The 22,465-nt window shown below is 32.8% G+C and overlaps 2 protein-coding genes across 2 annotated transcripts in view; both read left to right on the top strand.

Moving 5' to 3' along the window:
- Positions 1–2,926: 2,926 nt before the first annotated feature.
- On the top strand, positions 2,927–9,276 carry LOC126888253 (glucose dehydrogenase [FAD, quinone]-like). The gene is made up of 3 exons (XM_050656349.1): positions 2,927–3,152; positions 7,623–7,838; positions 8,798–9,276. The coding sequence occupies exons 1-3, from the start codon at positions 2,972–2,974 to the stop codon at positions 9,214–9,216; spliced, it is 816 nt and encodes a 271-aa protein (XP_050512306.1). The 5' UTR covers positions 2,927–2,971; the 3' UTR covers positions 9,217–9,276.
- Positions 9,277–9,378: 102 nt separating this feature from the next.
- The window catches only part of LOC126888252 (ecdysone oxidase-like), a 51,270-nt gene continuing 38,183 nt past the window's right edge, over positions 9,379–22,465 (top strand). The window contains exon 1 of the mRNA XM_050656348.1: positions 9,379–9,682. Within this exon, the coding sequence (XP_050512305.1) occupies positions 9,379–9,682 (304 nt within the window). The remainder of the gene's footprint in view (positions 9,683–22,465) is intronic.

Below are 22,465 nucleotides of genomic sequence, written 5' to 3'. Positions count from 1 at the left end.
TTCGGCGTGATGCATTCTTCACAGTTATGAAATAGTTATTTTTTCAAATAACATTTGAGAAACAAAGTTTGACGTAACAAAGAGAACCTTATGTAGAAATAATCAGTGGTGTCGCGAGAGCTTTTTTTTGGGGGGGGGGGGGGAGAATGAAAAATATTCCCAACTCTCATACTTTATTTTATTTACATAGGTACACCTTTTTCCAAAATTCAGAATAATTAGTTATTATAATAATAAACATATTTTATGTAAGTAATAACTTTACTATAATCAAAACATAAAATAAATACACAGCGTTTTTATAACATTACCTTATTTCATACGTAATATATTTACATAAGTAGTTGTTTAGATTAACAGGATTAGGACAAAGAAAAAGACTACAAATTTTAAATAAAGTCGAAACGTCGGCAGTTTAAAAAAAAAATAAAAAAGAAAAACTCTGGAGATTTTTTGTCCTAATCCTGTTACCTGAAAGACTATTTACAAAAAAGGACGATATTACGTATTCTTCCATTTTATTTAAGCCCTAAAATGTTATTTTAAAATTATTCGCCTTTTCTTTAGAGTTGCCCACCTATCAATTGTGTAACCTAAATCTAATTTTAACGCCATGTCAGATTCACACTTTAATAGCATTAAATTATCAAGCCGTTCATCAGACATTGTTGTTCTTAACACATTTTTAAAAATTTAAAATTAATATTTTAGATAATTCTTACATAATTTTAAACTCAACAACAAAGCAAAGCCAATTTAATTTTTTACTTACCAAAGATAAAAGTCCAAAATTTCCAAACTGCATTTACACTCAGTCAAATTAATTAATACTCGAATAATGAATTGCAGCTCCACGCAACTGCTTCAAACAAATTGTAATTAATAATATTTAATATAATTTACCAGTGTAGCAGTAAATTAACACTAATAATTAAAATGTGTTTTTATAACCCATTCGGTCACTCGCACTTATTCACTTAACACCAAAAAAAACCTGAACCCGGCTTACAGCTTACACCAAACAGAGTACAAAATATATTTTCGGCGATTCCCCTAACGTGTAACAAATTGTGAATCAGTCAACCAGGGCACGCGGCACGCGTAGGCGTAGCAAGTTATTTAATTGACGCGTTGCCGGTTGCGGCGGCGCGGCGGCGCGGCATTGCCACATAGAAAACGAATTCAAAGAAATGAAAGAAATTCAACCCAAACTTTATTTTTTAACTTTATTTTTTTAAATTTTATTTCTTTTCCAGTCGGAGTCGGGATTTATAATTTTCTTAATAAATTTTCCAACTGAATCTTTATTGGGGGGGGGGAGAAACCCCCCTCACCCCCCATATGGCGACACCACTGGAAATAGTACAAGTTGGATTGAGCGCGAGAGATTTTTTGGAACATGCTACAGGATGGATATATGACCGTAAAAGTAAATACCCATCGTCGGCCACCGTCGATGATCGAACAGCAAATAGCTGTTCGGGTTCGGTGGTGTTTCAAACGGTAGATATAAACAGGGTTGCCAGATTGGCGTATTTTCCCACAATTTTGGGGTAATTTGAAAGCGTCTAAGGAAATTTTTCTAAGCAGAAATTGTAGTGGGATTTTTTTGGGGCGGAAAATTATGGGGGATTTTAAGGGGTCATGGTAAACTAAATTTGCGAATGTACATAGAACTATATATTACACGCCCATATAATCGAAGCACTGATGTTGTTTAACTTGAACTATTTTTTAAAATCTGTGTCACCAATAGGACTACTTAGGAGAACTATCGTTTATAGTTTCAAAATAATTTGTTTTATTCTCATTCTAAAGATATAAAATATTTTTATTATTAATGTCTTGTTATAATTATTAATGTATTAATGTAATTAAAGACTTGCTCGTTAAAATATAAAAAAATATTTAAAACCAAGTTAGCTTTAACATTTTGAAGTTCGGCAAATTCCTTTTTTTTTCGATAGATATGGTTTATTGAAACACTTGACAGAGCGTCTGCCGGTTTGTTTGTTATAAGTGAAGGTGAAATATGCTAAATATCCTTAATTTTTGTTTGTAATATTTTATCGAGGTGGTCCAATTTTAGTTTACGAGCATTAATTTTTTCGGTGAAGTTGATAATATTACTTCCTATATATTATATTCCCATATAATTGAAGACGATAGGAACTATTAATTATTTCCAGGGCCCTCGTTGATAATTAGTATAATTTTGGTCTACTGTTCTCTTCATTTGACTACTAATTTACTAAAATGCGGCAAAAATTTAAATTTGCCTATTTGAGCTTAAATTTGAGGGAATTTCAGTTTCTAAGTGGGGAATTTATAAAATATCACCTGGCAACTCTGGATAGAAAGCTCAGTAGGTACTTAAAAAAAAATTTAATTATATCTCTCGATTTAATTTTTGTATAATTTTTAAAATTGTATTACCCTTCTATTCTTAATTATTAAATTATAAGCTTCTAAATTCACTTGATTTCTGTCTAAAAACAAGTCAAAAGATGAACCTAACCTTACATATCCTTACATAACTACAAAGTTATCTCATAACTGTCAAGAAATAACGCAAGTAGTTAAGTTAAATATGATACATCACACCAATTCGAGGATTATAACTTAACTACAGGATAACTTTACGTTAAATATAACTTCGGTAATCCATCACACGGCTGATTATCTCTATAGAGATGTGTGGCGCTGGTCACAATCTCTTCATGTAATTTTTTCACAGATAAAATGTGCCTATTATTATAATGTTATAACAGATTGCCTAATAAACATAAAACACAAAAAGAAATATGAGTTTTTGATTTAACTTATTGACTTCAAGTGGGGTCGATCAACGTATTGACTGATTGAGAGGGTGATTGATAAAATTTTTTAATCGATTTTATTTGACTATATAAGCCCAAAAAATATTAAGTGTGTGGCCAGATAAAATAAAATGTGGTTTTGATAAAATAAAATGTTTCTAAAATTTCTATCTTTTGTCCTGCTCGTTAATGCCTCGAATGGGGCATTATTATATCGAGATGATATTGATACATTGGTTGATTATGTGAATGATTACATTAATTATACAAATTACTATACACTGCCCACCGACAATTCTGATTCTGTAAGTGTTACCGATGAGACTATTTATGGTAAGCATTTTTAAATTATTTAAAAAAATAAAAATAATGTAAGTAAGAGTATGTCATCAGTGGTAATTACACGAGAGTTCTAAAATTATCGATTTGTATCCCGAGTGACACTTTGACAGTTTAAATTTATTCTTAAATTATGTCAAAGTGTCACGAGTAAACAAATCGATAATTCAAGCTCGAGTGTAATTCAGTAAGATTATTTCATGAATAAAATTATCTTTTAAAATCATTTTAACTAGGGATGGCGGTTTTTGACAAAACACCGGTTTTCGGTTATACCGGTTTTTTTTGCTTACGGTTTAACCTGGCGGTTATAACCGGCCAAAAAAACCGGTTTTTGGAAAAACCGGTTTTCGGTTTTTTTAATCCAATAGGTTACAAAGTTACATTTACAATACACTTTAGTTTGCGATACTCCATTCGACTCGTTATCAATATGATCAAAATTAGTACTATCGAAAGAACATGTATTACTTTTAACACGTTTGTATATTTGTAGAATAGGTACATTTTAACTCGTTTGAATTATGGTTTTGTTTGGAATAATTACTTGAGAATAATAATTATGATTGGGATCCGAAATAATATCTAACCTAATCCTAATCACCGTAAAAACCTAATAACCGGTTTTTACTTTAAAAAGAAAAAACCAGTTATAACCGGGACAAAAAACAACCGGTAAAACCGGTTATTGTGAAGTTAAAAACCGGTTTTAGGTTTAAACCGGTAGGTTTTTCCCATCACTAATTTTAACTAATATTTGAGTGACACTTTGACAGTTTTAACTTAACGACCCGAAGGGGAGTAAAATTAAGTCAAAGTGTCATGAGGGCAAACCAAATTGATAATTTAAGTGCTCGAGAGTAATTCGGTTAGATTATTTTATGAATAAAACTATCTTTTTATATCATTTTAACTAATTTTATATTGATATCTTTGCCTGATTATTTATTAAACCTGTTTCTTGTTGTTCTCTGTGACAAGTTGTAAAACATTAATTGTCATTAATGTCACTGAATGTATTTTTCGTAGCAACGAAGGGCATCTGACGTAAAATACTTGACGACGGGAAATTATCAAAAAATATCGATGTAATTTTTAGAACCTATTCGTCAGAACCTCTATGAATGAAATAATCAGTAGTAATTGCACAAGAGCTCTAAAATTACTGAATTTTTCCCGAGTGACACTTTGACAGTTTTAATTTAAAGGCGAGTGAAATTATGTCAAAGTGTCACGAGGGCAAAAATTCTATATTAATTTTAGAGATCGAGTGCAATTTGTTGCGATTATTTCATGAATAAAACTGTTCAAAACCAAAATTTTATTGTTATTTATTTATGTAAGTTCAAATTAGTACAATTAAGATACTAGTACACTTTAGAAGACAAAAAATAATCATTTTTTTCAAGAATTTTTTTCTCAGAACCTTTATTAAAAATTGACATAAAACCTTTTACATATTGATATCTAAATCTTATATTAGAGAGTACAAAAAATACACCATTTTTCATTTATGCACGTACACTAATATTGTAGAGGGCGCAAAAGTCGAGGCCTCGAAAAATGATGGCGAACAGTTAATCTCAGGATTGGGATATATGAAACAAAAAAATCGTACTGCATTTGAAAAAGGAAGATTTCTTACGTGACAATTTAAAACAATTTGACCAAACAATAAAAAATACATATTTTTTAACAATGAAAAACTGAAGAAAAATGGGCGATTTTTCACAATTTTTTTTTCAAATTTCCGTAAAATCTTTTTTTTGCGGAATTTTTCACTAACGGTGGTAAATTATCACGTAAGAAACCTTCCCTTTTCAAATGCCGTACGATTTTTTTGTTTCAGAGATGCCAATCCTGAGATTAACTGTCCGCTATCGGAACTACTTTTTTTTAGAGGCCTCAACTTTGGCACCCTCTACAATAATAGTGTACGTCCATAAATAAAAAAAGAATGTGTGTGTACTTTGTACGCACGTAAGAAGATATTCTTCTATTATATAATAGGTAATTTAAACGAAGTAAATATATTTAAAAGGTTATTTGTACTTATTTTATTTAAAAATCAAACTAACTTTCTTATCTACCACTTTCAAAAAAGAAGAATATCTTCAAAAATTATATAATAATATACTTACAATCATAAAATCTATAAAAAAAAAATAAAAAATAATAACTTGCTTGGGGCTTGAACTCACTTCACGTCTACCGCGCCGTACGAAAGTTGACGGTATTTCAAACTGCACCACATTCGCGTATACGTTATGTGGGAATATACACAAACTAAACGTTTACACCATAAATTTATATGAATTTAACAAAATTGTTAGTTTGATTTTTGTCGAAATAAAATACAACAAAATATAGAGTAAGAAAACGATATATGAGATGAAGATTTGTAGAAAGTTTGTTTGTAATCAGATTATGTAAATTAAAGCATTGCCTACTAATAGGTAACTACATTATTTTGTTTACATTTTCCAAATAGATAGGTATTGAAACTATTAGGTATTTCCAACTGAAACATTTAGAATTACGTACCTGCGGCTTTTCAAAACTATTTAAAAAGTCACTATAATTATAAATTTGATTTTATTTCTGTCCACACATCAATAAAAACTAATATTATACAATATTTTTGTTTACCGATAACCTCCATATTGAACAATTATTGACAGATCATTTCAAAATCTCAACACCCAATCAGAGCCCGTATAACGATTAATACCATACTGTCGGTGTGCGCATGCTCGCGGATCAATCAAATTTTACCCTCAATCGATTCGCCGCTAAAGAAGAATATCTTCAAAAAGATATATTTTTTGTATCCTCTAAGAGTTAAATATTAATATGTAAAAAGTTTTATGTTCATTTTTAACAAAGGTTCTGAGAAAAAAATCTTGAAAAAACGCTTATTTTTGGTCTTCTAAAGTGTACTAGTACCTTAAACACACAGTTGTTATAAATATTTTACGGTTGAAAGTCATCCCTTTTATAATTTTTAAAACATTAATTGTCATTAATGTCACTGAATGTATTTTTTCATAGCAACGAAGGGCATCTGGCGTAATATACTTGACGACGGGAAATTATCAAAAATTATCAGTCTAATTTAGATTTCTGTAGCTTTCTATTGGTCAGAATCTCCTATGAATGAAATAATCGGAATAATTTCATTTTAATCATCTGCCACAAAAATTCGAGATTAGTTATAGGCTTTGGTCCCGCGTAACAAAAAAAAGTTTATTAATAGCATGCTGAAAATTTGTTATATCGCTTAACGGTTTCTAGTGGGAAAAACATTAATGTACAGGACCACTGGAACAGGGGAACAGGGCCGGCGATAACGGGCCTGCAAGGGATGCACTGCAGGCGGGCGCTCCTGATTGGGGGGCGCCAAAATGAGCTTTTTTCTGCTGGTGCGATACAAAATATTAGTTTAAAAGAGACTAAAGGGCGCCTATGCTGGTTTTGCAGGCGGGCGCCTTATACCCTAGCGCCGGTACTGCAGGGGAAGTTTTAATTGTGTTTTAATTGTTCGAAGTTTTATTTGCTGCTACGTGTTCTCGGTCTTACTTTATGGTTTCGAGTCCTGGACTGTGAATAAAATCGATCTAAATCGCCTTGAGGCTTTCGAAATGTGGTGTTATAGAAGAATTTTAAACGTTTCCTGGGTGGAGAAGATTCAAAACTCCACAATATTAGAACGTCTCAGCAAGACTACTGAGATCATAAAAAGCATCAAGCAGAGAAAGCTGGAGTATTTCGGACATGTAATGAGAGGTCCCAAATATAGGTTGCTACAGAATATCATGCAAGGAAAAATAGCAGGCAAACGCAGTCCACGACGAAGAAGAACCTCATGGTTGCAGAACTTGCGAGATTGGTATGGTGTTGATACAAGCATGCTATTTAGGGTGGCAGTGAATAAAATTAAGATAACTATGATGGTAACCAACGTTCTGAAAGGACATGGTACATGAAGAAGAATAGTAATTTTAGTTTTGTGCCATAGTCTCTTACCATCGATTTTTCAAAGGGTTTTCATCTCTTCTGTTTCTAGCATTATCTTTGTTCTCTCTTTACCGTGTCGTGTTTCTGCCGCATATAGCATTATTGGTGCGATTGCTCTATTGTAAATTCTACCTTTAATTTTTTTCACATATTTTTATTTTTCCCTATTGTTTAATTCAGGAACCTTGTGATTCTCTTTGCTCTATTCACTTGATCCTATACTTCTTTTCGAGATTTTCGTTACTAGATAGTATCTGCCTAGATATTTAAACTAAATTATTGTTTCTTTCAGAGTTGTGACTACATAGCTTCACTGAAGATGCATGGGATGCTGAAATAGTCTATATGGAGATGGTGGTCCAACTCTGAATCAAATAAAAACAAAAACTGCCTTTACCTTTAAAATATTGTCTTAAGTAAGATAATTAATTTTTTCTTGATTTATAGAGCATGGATCCTATGACTTCGTTATCGTCGGTGGAGGCACTGCAGGATCACTCCTGGCCAGAAGATTAAGCGAAGTTTCAGACTGGAAGGTACTGGTACTAGAAGCTGGTTCGAACGGCAACGATTTTACTGATATTCCTTTTATGAATCTGTTTACAAGAAATTCTGAATTTAATTGGGGCTACAAAACAGTACCACAAAGTAACAGTTGTTTAGGTGAGTGTATTAAAGTTATAAAAAGTTATATGTGTTTATGTGTAGTTGTAGATAATGTTTGTAATTCCTCTATTAATTTCATCAATTAGCAACGCTTCACAGTCACTTCAGCTGCCCCTCACCGTTCGTTATGTGAAGACATCGTGAATTAAGCAACACGTGGCTTCTGGGGATCATATAATGCCAAAGGTCATATCCTTATGGATATTTTCCATAAATTGGAGTTTTTAACAATTATGTCATTGCAACATATTTTGTTAATAATCAAAGGGGTTTCACCTTTGTATTTTCGCTGGCTCAGCAAGTGATACCTATAACAACACTGATGATGCTCTACTTAGAGCGAAAACGCCCTGTGATAGAAGTAGCCCTTTAAGGGTTTTTTATATAAATAACTTTTAATCTGTATAAAATGATGTGTGTTTGTTGGAGAATTAAGTAACGAAACTCTGAAGGAAATACACATGTTTATTGAGATGTTAACAGCTTAGGGTACAAAACGATACTAAATTAATAAATACAAACTATGTCTTAAAGCCTTTAATAGTCCTGGAACCTATCACTGACACCTCGAAATTATCAGCGTGGGTGTTTATCATCTCCGATGTAGTCTAGATATTGAAATAAAAAAACACACAGTGGCGTGCTCGCCATAACAAATATACTTTGCATAAAGGATTTTTTCATTAAAAATTTGTATTTTTTACCTCCATACCTACTAGTTACTAGCGATATTTTCTCAAATTCTCAAATTCATTGTTTATATGTAAATGGTTTCGGTACATTATCATTTATGATATTTTTCAGTGTCTTTGATGAAGATCTTTTACATTCTTTTCTTGTACCAAATATACTGTAATTTTATTAATTTATTAAATAAAAATTACCTAGATCCAAATTTTATCAATTTCTCTTATCTTATTAACTGAATTGAAGTAATAAAAGTTAGTATTTTTTAGGAATGGTAAACAAACAATGCGTTTATCCTACAGGAAAAGGCTTAGGAGGAACTTCAATCATAGGAGACAGTGTATATGCAAGGGGAAACAGAGCCGATCTTGATGAATGGGAATCATTAGGTTTAGATGGATGGGGTTACGAGGACCTTCTTCCATATTATAAGAAGACTGAAAAAATCGAAATAAAAGACTACGAAAAAGATTATCATGGAACTGACGGATTACTTCGAGTCAACTACACATATCCCAATCCCTTAGACTATGATGCATACTTGGAGGCAAGTCAATTGTCAGGTCTAAAGAGCCTGGATTATAACGGAAAAAATCAAATAGGTATCTCCAAATTCCAATGGACTGTTGCTTTTAACACAAAAGTTACAGCAGGAAATGCCTTCCTCACACCAATTCTAGATACATAGACCAACTTAGAAGATGTGCTGAATGCATTTGTTACCAATATCAATTTTTCTGACTTAAAAGCTACAGGAGTACAATTTGTTAAAGATGGAAAAAAATACAGGGCTACCGCTAGTAAGGAAGTAATCCTCTCAGCTGGACCAATCAACAGTCCCCAACTTCTTATGCTTAGTGGAGTAGGACCTAAAAATGAATTGGAAGAATTGGGAATAAAAGTGGTTAAGGACTTGCCTGTTGGTGTTGAATTAGTAGATCATCCAGTCTACGTTGGATTGTATATCAGGACAAATCTCACTGCTGATCCTGGTACTGTCAAGTCTAATTTGGAGGGATGGACAAAAGGTTTAGGATATTACACCACTGTTTTTTCAGCTGATAATATTGCTTTCATTAATACCAAAAACCCAGGAGTTGAACCACCCAATGCTGAAATCCTAACTATTAACAATCCAACTAGTGTACCGCCAGGTAAGCATACCTATTATGAAACAATTTTCTATATTAATATTATTATATGTACCCGTTTCATTCAGGAATACATCTACAAGACAATGAACGTGGGCTATGATACTATCATATTTATCATAGGGTTCGTTTAAAACAACTTTATTCTTCTTCGGCTTTTTCCCATTATCAGTTCGCTGATTTCATCCCCTACAGCACTATGTTCTCCTAATTAGCTTCTTTGAGATCTCTATCATAGTCATAGCATTTTCCTATGTACGTTTTCCATCTCTAAGCAGATCTTTCTCTCCGTCTTCTTCCAGATGGGTCAAATATTCTTTTAGGTCCCCTGTGCTCTTGCTCTCTTTGTTTTTGTAATTGAGCATTCTACTTTCATTCTGTTTCATAATTCCTTTGTTCTTATTCCACCTTTTTTTTGGTGATTTTAAGACATCTTCTCATAAAATTTAATTCTTCTTGTTTTATTTCGTATTGTTTTTACTTGGCCATATTTCTGCTCCGTATAGGGTAATAGTGTTATTATACACATAGAAGCACAAAATTCTTCTCTTTGGAATACCTTTTCTTTTATTTTTGTCAAAAGTACAATTTAGCTTAGTTCCTCAATATACGCACCCCTGTATTTTTACTAAAATTACTGTATTACTTTTGCTAAAGATATCGTCAGATATTGAGGTCTAATTTATATTAATAAATTTTGTGTTATACAAGATAACGACAATAATTTTTATTTTCTTCTAATATTTCATTTATAAATATTATTTGTTATGTTGTCGTATGTGGTAGGTGTAGGTATTACACTGTACCTGTACCTACTCTCTTAACTCTTAAGATCCCATTAAATGGTGACCTGTATTTATCTGCCAATCAGAGATCAAATAATTTTTTGTCAACCGAAGATTCCTAAGTCATTCTCTCAACTTTATTAAAATGATAAACAGCTAAAACGTACCACAACGGTACCGGTACCACCGTTGATTGATAAATAGGTATACCTCTGTATATTTATTAATTAACGGTACCACATAGGTAGGCATTGTTTTCATCAGTCTTGTAATTAATTTACCGTTCTTGTACTTTTATGTACTTGAAATAGGAATCTGCAAAGTAGGTCCATACTAGTACCGTTGAATGAACAAGCAATACTGCGACGATTGTAAATTGTAATACTCCTACGTAGATGGCGGTAAAGGCGTTTGAAAGCCTAACATTAGGCAACTCTCTTTACAAGTTCGTTATTTCTAATATAAACAGCCATTTTAATGTTCGGTTTTTAACAAAAAATGTTGCTGAGACTTGCTTTATTTCCAATGATGTTGGTACAAAATTTTAGAAAGCACAATATTAATGTATTATTTTCAGGAAAGTTGACTTTATTCTAAAACCAGTCAACACAAAAAAATTAAAATCAGAGATAAGAATATTAAATACTCATCGGTTATTATTTCCGTGGATTTAAACTACAAAACATAGGTAATAATATACATGGGAGCAATTTACTACGATATATTTTGGTCCGACTTTTTGTTCCCTAAGAATTGTTTGTTTTCTGAGTTTTGACACATTTTTATACTTCTAATGAGCTATTTTTTATTATGATAAATTATGATCTGTGTGAGTCAGAGCATCGCTTCTTCTTCATGTGCCATCTCCTCTAAGAAAATCGGCAACTATCATGGCAATTCCCACTTTCGATACCGCTGCTCTAAAGAGATCAGCAGAAATGTAATTAGACCAAGTTCTAAAATTGTTTAACCTGGAGATGTGTCTTTTTCCACAACTCCTTCTACTCCGTATTATCAATTGCAACAAGTTATAATGCTCGCCACTCATGACATGACATCTCCCAGATGTTAAGACGCCTCTTTCTTTTTCCCATTCTTCTCAACACCTCGACATTCGTGACTCTATCGACCTAACTTCTTCTTAATATCCTTCTGTAGGCATAGGCCCATAACTCGAAGGCTTCTAATCTGTCCGAAATATCTTTCTTTAATGTCCAAGCCTACAACCAATAAAATAATACGGAGAAAGCCTAGCATCTCAGAAGTCTTATCTTAAAAAAATGTAATATCCCTGCTACAGAACACTTTTTTCAGATTCTTGAAATAATTTCTTGCCTGTCCTAATCTCTTCTGTATATTCAGTATTTTCATTAATTATTGTAGGTACGTACCCAGATTTTTTAACTTTTTAATTTGTTCTTCAATCAGATTAACAAAAATGACCATGGATGGATCTCGAGCTAAAGTAACAGCAGAAGAAGGTAGCACAATTTCAACTGAAATAGAAACAGGAGTGCGACAAGGCGATTCCCTGTCAACCACATTATTCAACGTAGCAAGCAGTAAAAGGAACAGTCAAGGTCAGCAAAATTAAAAGAACTATAGCCCACTCCTCAACACAAATAGTTGCATATGCAGATGATTTAGTTCTTATGGGAAGAGACAAGGAAAGATTAAAAGAAGCAATAACAATCCTGGCAAAAGAAGCCCGTAAAAGAGATCTAGAAATTAACGAAGGAAAAACAAAATATCTACTCTGCTTTAGAAGAGAAGATAACGGCACGAGAGTAATCAAAATAGAACACTACACTTTTGAAAGAGTCCAACAATTTAAATATTTGGGACTAATAGTGAATGGCCAAAACAAGAGAAGTGAAGAAGAAACGGAACGAATACTAGCAGGCAACAAAACATACTGGAGATATCAAAGGCTTCTGAAGAACAAAAACTTATCAAGAAATACAAAACTGAAATTATACAGAGTTGCAATCAGACCAGTAGTTACGTACGCAGCTGAGACAATGTACCTCACGGAAAAAGATAAAGAAAAATTGAGAATATTCGAAAGGAAAATCCTCAGATGGATTATGGGCTCGATAAGAATGGACAACGGAGAATTAAGAAGAAGAATGAACCATGAACTAAGAGAAATAATGAAGGGATAAGATATAGTAAGATTTATTAGAGCACATAGGCTGAGATGACTGAGACACATAGAGAGAAGGAAAAACGACCTACTGATTAAGAAGATCACCAGATGGAAAACAGAAACTGAAAAACCAAGGGGAAGACCCAGAGAGAGATGGGAGGACCAGGTCATGAGAGATATCAAAATTCTGGAAGTGAGAAACTGGAGAGAACTATGCACATATCGAAATGAATGGAAGAAAATTGCAATGAAAACCAAGTGATACAACAAACTTTGACAACATACAAGTGGAAAGGGCGGAAGGGAAGTAAGGGCGGCAAACATTCCACCCGGAATGAAAAGCCCTGATGATGATGATGAATTTGTTCTTCATGTATTTTTATGGTTTCTTGGCGTTGTTGGGCTTTTGCTGTTACCATAAATTGTGTCCTTTTTGTGTTTAGGGGCAGTTTGTTCTCTTTGCTGACTTCTACCGCTCTGTTAGCCATGCATTTGTTAAAAATCTTCAAGAGATTCCGCTAATAAAATAGTAGTCGGAAAATCGTATATTATTGATTCGTCGACCATTTACTTTTATTCCCCTTAGTTAGTTCGTCTAGTGCTTCTTGGATTATTTTCTCTGAATACAAATTGAACAAAGTAGGAGACAGGACACAGCCCTTCCTGACACCCCTCTCAATCTATTTCATTTGAAACGACGTTGTTCTCTTTTATCTTCTTCTTCTTAGGGTACCTATCCGTTACGGATGTTGGACACTAACATGGCTATTCTGACTTTGTTGACTGCTGCCCTGTCTCTTTTTTACCACAACGATCTAATTATAATAGATGGTGCTAATGCTCCTCATGTCTCTCATGTCATAGGTTTTTCTTCTCAAGTAATTCGACAAGGCGGTTATGTCTGACATAGAGCATCGCTACCAGCTGCTTCATAAGGTAGTACCTATATCTAGTACCTATATGGATTACTAAACAATCGATAATATATCTTGAAATTGTGTCTTGTCCTCATTTCCTAATTACTCAATATGTATTTCCTTTTAATGATGTATCTGTGTGCACCATAATATCACCTTAAAGAATCAGAGTACGATATGTAAACTTGAAAAACTAAAGTCACGAATATTTTTATAATAAAATGATCTGGAAAATCATATATGCAAATCTGCATACATTCATAATCATTCTCTTTGCCTTATCCCTATGCGGGGTCGGCTTCCCTAATTCCATTTCTCCACACAATTCTATCTTGGATCATATCAATGTTAATCCCCTTTACCAACATGTCCTGCCTTATCGTCTCCCCTTGGTTTTCCTCTCCAACTCCCTCCAGGAATCTGCACTTCAGCTATTCTTCGTATTGGGTGATTAACGTCTCGACGTTGAATATGACCAAACCATCTTCACCTACGCGCTCTCATTTTGGCATCAATTGGTGCCACACCTAGACTTCCCCTAATATACTCATTTCTAATTTTATCCTTCTTTTTCACTCCACTCATCCATCTAATCATTCCCATTTCCGCCATATGCATTCGTTGTTCCTCTTTCTTTTTTACTGCCCAACATTCAGTTAGGTACATCATAGCCGCTCTTATGGCTGTTTTATAGGATTTTCCCTTCAGCTTCATTGGAACTGTTCTGCCACATAACACACCACTCGCTTCTTTCCACTTCATCCATCCAGCCCTAATTCTACTGCACGCATCTCCATCTATTTCTCCATTACTCTGTAATACCGAACCTAGGTACTTAATATTATTGCTTTTTACAATCATTTCACCATCCAAAGATACCATTTTATTTGTAGTAACTCCAACTTTAAATGAACATTCCAAATAGTCTGTTTTTGTCCTACTAAGTTATAAACCTTTTTCCTCCAGAGCTTGTCTTCATTGTTCCAGTTTTGTTATAAGTCTCTTTCACTATTTCGCTGTAGTTTCGCTGTTATCTGGTCCAAAACTAATGAGAATAAATAAGAAATAAGCAACGAGCCTTGGTGCAATCCTACTTTCACCTGAAATTTATCAGTCTCTGCCACACCTGTCTTAACACTAGTCGTTACTCCCTCATACATATCTCTCACAATCTTTACATATTCGCCAGGGACTCCTTTCTTATTGAGTGCCCACCACAGAATCTCTCGAGGAACTCTATCATATGCTTTCTAAAGATCAATGAATACCATATTAGCGTTGGTCTCTTTATTCCTGTATTTTTTTACCAGTTGCCTTAAAATAAAAATTGCATCTGTTGTTGATCTGCCCTGCATAAAGCCAAATTGATTATCAGATATTTCGGTTTCTTCACGTTATTATATATATATATATATATATATATATATATATATATATATATATATATATATATAACAAAATTGTTTTTCTTGGGCTTAGGTTCAAAGATTAGGTTTTAAATTTGGAACTAGATTTTATTTTCCATTTATACACAATCAACGTTTCGGTGGATATCTCTCACCTTTGTCAAGATTGATTCTAAAATTACAAATGAAAGACAATACATTATTTTAGAAAAATATTAAAAACTTACCAAACACGTAAAACGACACACTAACGACGATGAACAGACACAAATTAAAAATTGAGTGTTGATATCTCATTGCTTACTGTCCAAACATATTTTATAGTTAATTACAGGAGCGTATCTTTTATGTTGTGAAGGGATACAAAGTGGAAATATGTTATTTTAAGAATTTTTTATTGATGGTGTGATTTATTATTAATTAAATTAGATTAAAATAAATTCTATTTAGGTTATCCGTGTCTTTCCTATCGTTGATTGAATTTTTGTTTCTTTTTATTTCTATTGATTCGTAAATCTCCCTCTTCTTTTTGTTCTTCTCAGTTTTTAAAATTTTTGTGTTTTCGAAGTCAAATGTATGCTTCTTCCCATTCTCGTGTTTTGTCAGTGCAGTGGTGTTGTTTTTGTCGTATTTGTGGGAACGAATTCTGGATTGAAGCAGTTGACTTGTTTGCCCAATGTAGACACCATCACAGTTTGTACAAGGTATCTCATAAACAACATGTGATTTTTTGAGTTTGGGAGTTTTGGTTTTAAGTTTGGTGAAATATTTATTTAAAAGGTTGTTTCCTTTATGAGCCACTGTTATGTTATGTTGGGCTAGAAGATGCATCAGTTGTTCGGATAAACCTTTTATATATGGAAGAGTTGTATATGTAATCTTGGTTCTACTACTTTTGTTGTTGTTGGTGTTGTTATAAAATTTGTTTATTCTTGATTTAAATACCGATTCGATTAGATGTTCGGGATATGCATTACTGAGGAGGGCATTTTTTGCTTTTTTTATTGCAGTTGGTCTATATTCTGGATCTGTTAGCTTTATGGATCGATCAGCAAGACCTATAATTACCGACTTCTTCTGGGAGAATGGATGGTGAGATTTATAGTTGAGATATCGTGAAGACCATGTTTCTTTTGTGAACCACATAGTTTTAATTGTGTTATTAATACGATGTAAAGTGACATCCAGAAAATTTATTTTATTGTGCTGTTCAATCTCTATAGTAAATTTTAGCTTTGGGTGGTAGTTGTTAAAATTTTCTAAAATTTCGTTCACTTTATTTGTTGGGACAGCACATACACAGTCATCAATGTAGCGGTAGAAGAATGGTACATTAAAATCTAAGTGACTTATGACAGATTCCTCTAAATCTTCCAGAACCAGCTGGGCAATGACACTGGAAATACTCGCACCCATTGCACATCCATCTATTTGTTGGTATATTTCGTTTTTGTATAAAAAGTATGTTAAAAAGTATTGTGCAATGGGTGCGAGTATTTCCAGTGTCATTGCCCAGCTGGTTCTGGAAGATTTAGAGGAATCTGTCATAAGTCACTTAGATTTTAATGTACCATTCTTCTACCGCTACATTGATGACTGTGTATGTGCTGTCCCAACAAATAAAGTGAACGAAATTTTAGAAAATTTTAACAACTACCACCCAAAGCTAAAATTTACTATAGAGATTGAACAGCACAATAAAATAAATTTTCTGGATGTCACTTTACATCGTATTAATAACACAATTAAAACTATGTGGTTCACAAAAGAAACATGGTCTTCACGATATCTCAACTATAAATCTCACCATCCATTCTCCCAGAAGAAGTCGGTAATTATAGGTCTTGCTGATCGATCCATAAAGCTAACAGATCCAGAATATAGACCAACTGCAATAAAAAAAGCAAAAAATGCCCTCCTCAGTAATGCATATCCCGAACATCTAATCGAATCGGTATTTAAATCAAGAATAAACAAATTTTATAACAACACCAACAACAACAAAAGTAGTAGAACCAAGATTACATATACAACTCTTCCATATATAAAAGGTTTATCCGAACAACTGATGCATCTTCTAGCCCAACATAACATAACAGTGGCTCATAAAGGAAACAACCTTTTAAATAAATATTTCACCAAACTTAAAACCAAAACTCCCAAACTCAAAAAATCACATGTTGTTTATGAGATACCTTGTACAAACTGTGATGGTGTCTACATTGGGCAAACAAGTCAACTGCTTCAATCCAGAATTCGTTCCCACAAATACGACAAAAACAACACCACTGCACTGACAAAACACGAGAATGGGAAGAAGCATACATTTGACTTCGAAAACACAAAAATTTTAAAAACTGAGAAGAACAAAAAGAAGAGGGAGATTTACGAATCAATAGAAATAAAAAGAAACAAAAATTCAATCAACGATAGGAAAGACACGGATAACCTAAATAGAATTTATTTTAATCTAATTTAATTAATAATAAATCACACCATCAATAAAAAATTCTTAAAATAACATATTTCCACTTTGTATCCCTTCACAACATAAAAGATACGCTCCTGTAATTAACTATAAAATATGTTTGGACAGTAAGCAATGAGATATCAACACTCAATTTTTAATTTGTGTCTGTTCATCGTCGTTAGTGTGTCGTTTTACGTGTTTGGTAAGTTTTTAATATTTTTCTAAAATAATGTATTGTCTTTCATTTGTAATTTTAGAATCAATCTTGACAAAGGTGAGAGATATCCACCGAAACGTTGATTGTGTATAAATGGAAAATAAAATCTAGTTCCAAATTTAAAACCTAATCTTTGAACCTAAGCCCAAGAAAAACAATTTTGTTATATATACTTAGTATGGTTCAAGAACATCAATAAAACTATATATATATATATATATATATATATATATATATATATATATATATATATATATATATATTTATTTTTAGCCTCTCATGACGTCCCCCCATGTTAAACTGTAGTCTCTCGTGGCGTCCAGGTCTTCGTGGACTCCGATATACGGTTGCCACGAGGATTTTCTCTAAAATTTATCGCAGGTGAAAGGTACCACTTCCTACAATGCCTGAACAAAATATTGGCCGGATGTCCTCAGACACGTTATCTGTATAATAATATACACATTACTTGGAGCAGTTGCCGTCAGGCGCGCCACGTTCGCTTGCTGTATATCTAAAATCACTTTAACGGTTTTGGTGACTTCCAAATATATATTTATTCAGTTTAAGGTTGTCGCGGAATCCGTATATTTCAGTTTATGTCCTCATGGCTTCTACTACACTGTTGCCACCTCAAATGTTGGTATTTAGACTTCGGATATTTTTATAAATGATTATTGTAGTATGTTAAAACAATTATTGTTGTGACAGATTAATGATGTTCTCTTTGTATAATTAACAATGTATTTTTTTATTACAAAAATAAAAAAAATTAAAAAGTATGTTCAGTAAAATTGATGAATTTATCATAACCAGTTTGCCGAAACTGGTGGTCTAATTGCTCAATTGTAACATATTATAGAAGTGTTAGAATTTAATTCTTAATTCTTGATTAGAAGATCCAGATTTAGAAATTAGAACCACAAACACATTTAAAGAATATAAATATCTCGGATCTATAATATCTAAAGAAGGCAAAAGAGACATCGAAAACAGAACACAGCAGGGCAAGATAGCCGTAAACATTCTAAGCTCTCAGCTATGGTCTAAAAAGATAAGATAAAAAACGACAATTTATCGTACCTTGGTAGAGCCTATTATGACTTATGGGGCAGAAGTTTGGCAGATCACGAAAAAAGATAGACAGAGAATAGAAGTAGGTAGTAGAAATGGATTATCTAAGGAGAGCGTGTGGTATATCCAAAAAAGATCGCATCAGGAATGAAGATATTAGAAGGAGGACAAAAACTGTATATTCCAAAGTAGATAGAATTGAAACGACACAACTAGTCTGGTATGGTCACGTCAAACGAATGAATGAACATAGATGGCCAAAGAAAGCTTTAAATTATATACCACAACAAAGAAGAAGAAGAAGGGGAAGGCCTTGAGTTACCTGGGAAGAACATGTACAGCACATCATGAGAGATAGAGCCATCAAAGAAGACGAATGGATGGACAGAAAAAGATGGCGGTCGAAATGCAAGAAGCAGCAGAGGCTATAGGAACCTCGCTTATAGATATGTAGATATAATTCTTTATTACAATATTTTTAATTATATAATTTTTCTATTTTCATACTATAATATATCAATTATGATGTCACCACCTTTATCATAGATATAATCAGAGAGATTATTAGATATAACTAAGAAAGGAGGACGACCCTCTCCAGGAAGTACATAAAATAATGCCCTCTATTCGTAACGGAACATCACAAGAAATATGGGAGACTTTTAAACATTGTGTAACAACACCAATTGATCATCCAAAGATAAATAATCCTGTGCAACGGAAACACTGGATAACAGATGAAACCTTTCAAATCATTGAGAATAGAAGAAATCTTTGTCAAAGTGGTATGCATAGTGAAAGGGAAAACGCTAGTTTAAGAAACCTCAATAAAGAAGTAAAGCGAAGATGCAAGGCAGATAAAAAACTGTACTATCAAAGTATATGCAAAGAAATTGAGAGACATGATCAGAATAATCAGCCGAGAGATCTATTTAGAAAAATACGCTACTTAACAAGATACTTCAAAGCCAGAACTTGGGCCATTGAAGACAACACTGGAACTCTGAGAACAATCAGAGAAGATATAGCAGAGACATGGAGATCGTATTGCAGGGACCTATATAAAGATGATCAACGCCAAGAACCTGTTAACCAAATCTTTGACGAGGTAGAAGAAGAACTTGATATACTTGAAAATGAAGTAAGACTAGCGATCATTTAGCTCAAATATAATAAAACACCAGGTCCAGATATGATAACAGCAGAAATACTCAAAGCCACAGAAGAAACTGGCGTAAAATTACTTCATCGACTCTGTAACCAAATATGGCATTCTAAATAATGGCCTAAAGACTGGACAAAATCTACAATAACAACAATTCATAAAAAGGCAGCTTCCATAAATGCGACAATTATAGAACTATTTCTCTTATATCACATGCCATTAAAATTAAAATAATGCTACATAATAATCAATGAGAAAATAAAAACATTCTTTCAAAGAGAAATTCCACAAGAGCAAACTGGATTTACCAAAGGTAGAGGTACTCGAGAACACCTGTTGAATATAAGACAGATAATAGAAAAATCTAGGGAATTCAATATTCCACTGTACATATGCTTTATAGATTATCGTAAAGCGTTCTACAAGGTCAAGTGGAGACACTTATGGCGAATACTAAATATTACATGCGAGTAAGGGACAAAATAAAGATCAAATTAGTCAAAGACAAAAACCGGAAAGTAAACACAAGAAGAAGATACAATGTCGAAGCTCTTAAACAAGAAAACACAAGAATCGAATTCACAAAAGGACTGAAACTAAACCGAACAGGTCCCAACATGAGGAAACAGTGAAAGAAATATGGAAGAACTTCAAGGACATTATGCAAAAACTGCAAACGAAATTATAGGGATGAAAAAAAGAGAAAAAAAATGGATAACCGGAGACACATTGTACTCCAGGGAAATATATCAAAAATATACGTTCGGAACACTTGACCGGCCAGGTTTCAAATGGATTTTTTGTACACTATATACCTATTACATTATAAATACAAAAATGTCCGTTACAGTTCGGACGATAATTTTAGTTATTAACAAATAAGGGTCAAAAATGGCAGTTTTTTCGTTTAAATCGTTACAGGTAAAAATAAGTAATTAAATATCTTATATCAGATAGAGTATTAATTTTTAGTAGATGAACAAAGGTTTAAAATGGCAGTTTTTGAATTTTCGTACGATTATTTGTTGCTTCGGAAATTGCAAAATAAAACTTAAATTTCGAAAATAACAAATTTGCTATAACTTTTTCAAAAATAAACTTAAGACTGATATTACATGAAATATTGGGTCAAACAGTCCATGTCCAGTCCAGATAATACACAAAAAATTTCAAGGCGATTCGTCAATTAGTTTACATTTTATTCAATTTGTTTATAAAAAAAAGCCTTTTCTTTGCAATGATGAAGCATGCTTTTCTTCATAAAATAATAATGATACAGCAATTTTGTGGAAACCACACGAAAACAGAATACTTATGTTTTCAAAGTTTTTAAAAAAATAATAAAAAGTCATTTTTATCATTCCGAAAATATTTTAGTAAAATAGAGTCATTTTTGGCTTATAAACAATTTGAATAACTTTGTTAGTATTGACTGCAAACTAAATTAATCGACTTAGGGATGCTAAAGACCTACCGGTTATAACCTAAAACCGGTTTTTTTAATTCGAAACAACCGGTTTTACCGGTTGATTTTTTGTCCCGGTTATAACCGGTTTTTTCTTTTTAAAGTAATTACCGGTGAAAAACCGAATAAATTACCTGTGGAAAAAATTTATTTAGAGAAAAATGAAGAAATTTCTATCTATTTTCGATCCCAATCATATGTATTATAAATAATATGCGAAGTAATTAACCCAAACAACCATAATTCAACTTTTATTTATTAATAGAGAACTGGACGAAAGTGTCACATCAGCTTTTATGAAACAATTTTGGGAATAGTTATTTTTAGATTTAGATTTTTAGATGATAATATATTTACATAAAAAAGTAAGTGATCTGCTTGAAATTGATATTCCAACCATCATCTAAAAAATTGTTTATACTTGAGTACTTGAGACTCTTGTTTGTAAGAAATTTGAATACCGAAAACCGATTAGGAACCTCCATTATGTAATTTTTAACCAATAAATAATTCTTAGTATATAAAAGGTAGGTATTATACGAACGTATTAAAAAATATTACCTACTGAAATTTTTTGATGGCAATAGAGAAGTAAATAATGAATTTGTTTATCGAATTTATTTTTAAGTAAAATATAAGTCATTTGGATGTTTTTTTAAACTTGATAGATCCAAGGGACATTTCGGTAGATCGGTAGGATCATCACTTTTGGGAATATCCCAATTATTGACAACGCAATATACGCCGACGCCGTCTACAACGAGCGACGAATCAGAGATTGGGGTACTTTCGCCCATTTTTAGGGTAATTTGAAAGCGCCTGGGAAAATTTTTATAGGTTGAATTGGTTGGGGAATTTTTCGGGAGGAAAATTGAGCAAACTAAAGTGCAATATAAATGTAACATTATAACCTATTGAGTATTTGCTTTTGATTAAAAAAACGAAAACCGGTTTTTGGAACAACCGGGTTTTTGACCGGTTATAACCGCCAGGTTAAACCGTAAGTAAAAAAACGGTATAACCGAAAACCGGTTTTTTGTTCAACAACCGCCATCCCTAGACTTTAGGATTTAAAAGGCTGGTACTTTTACATTATTATTGTATTATCGGTTTATAACGTTCTCCGTCTTCCGATACC

Source organism: Diabrotica virgifera, chromosome 7, assembly GCF_917563875.1.
Source record: "Diabrotica virgifera virgifera chromosome 7, PGI_DIABVI_V3a".
Taxonomy (NCBI): domain Eukaryota; kingdom Metazoa; phylum Arthropoda; class Insecta; order Coleoptera; family Chrysomelidae; genus Diabrotica; species Diabrotica virgifera.
Note: the sequence above shows the minus strand (reverse complement) of the source record. Positions and strands in the feature narration are given on the sequence as shown.

Excerpts from the sequence above, each read along its gene's own strand:
- LOC126888253 (XM_050656349.1), top strand. The coding sequence starts at position 2,972 with ATGTTTCTAAAATTTCTATCTTTTGTCCTGCTCGTTAATGCCTCGAAT. Across the intron at positions 3,153-7,622 it reads TACCGATGAGACTATTTATG|AGCATGGATCCTATGACTTC; the intron begins GTAAGCATTTTT and ends CTTGATTTATAG. Across the intron at positions 7,839-8,797 it reads ACAAAGTAACAGTTGTTTAG|GAATGGTAAACAAACAATGC; the intron begins GTGAGTGTATTA and ends AGTATTTTTTAG.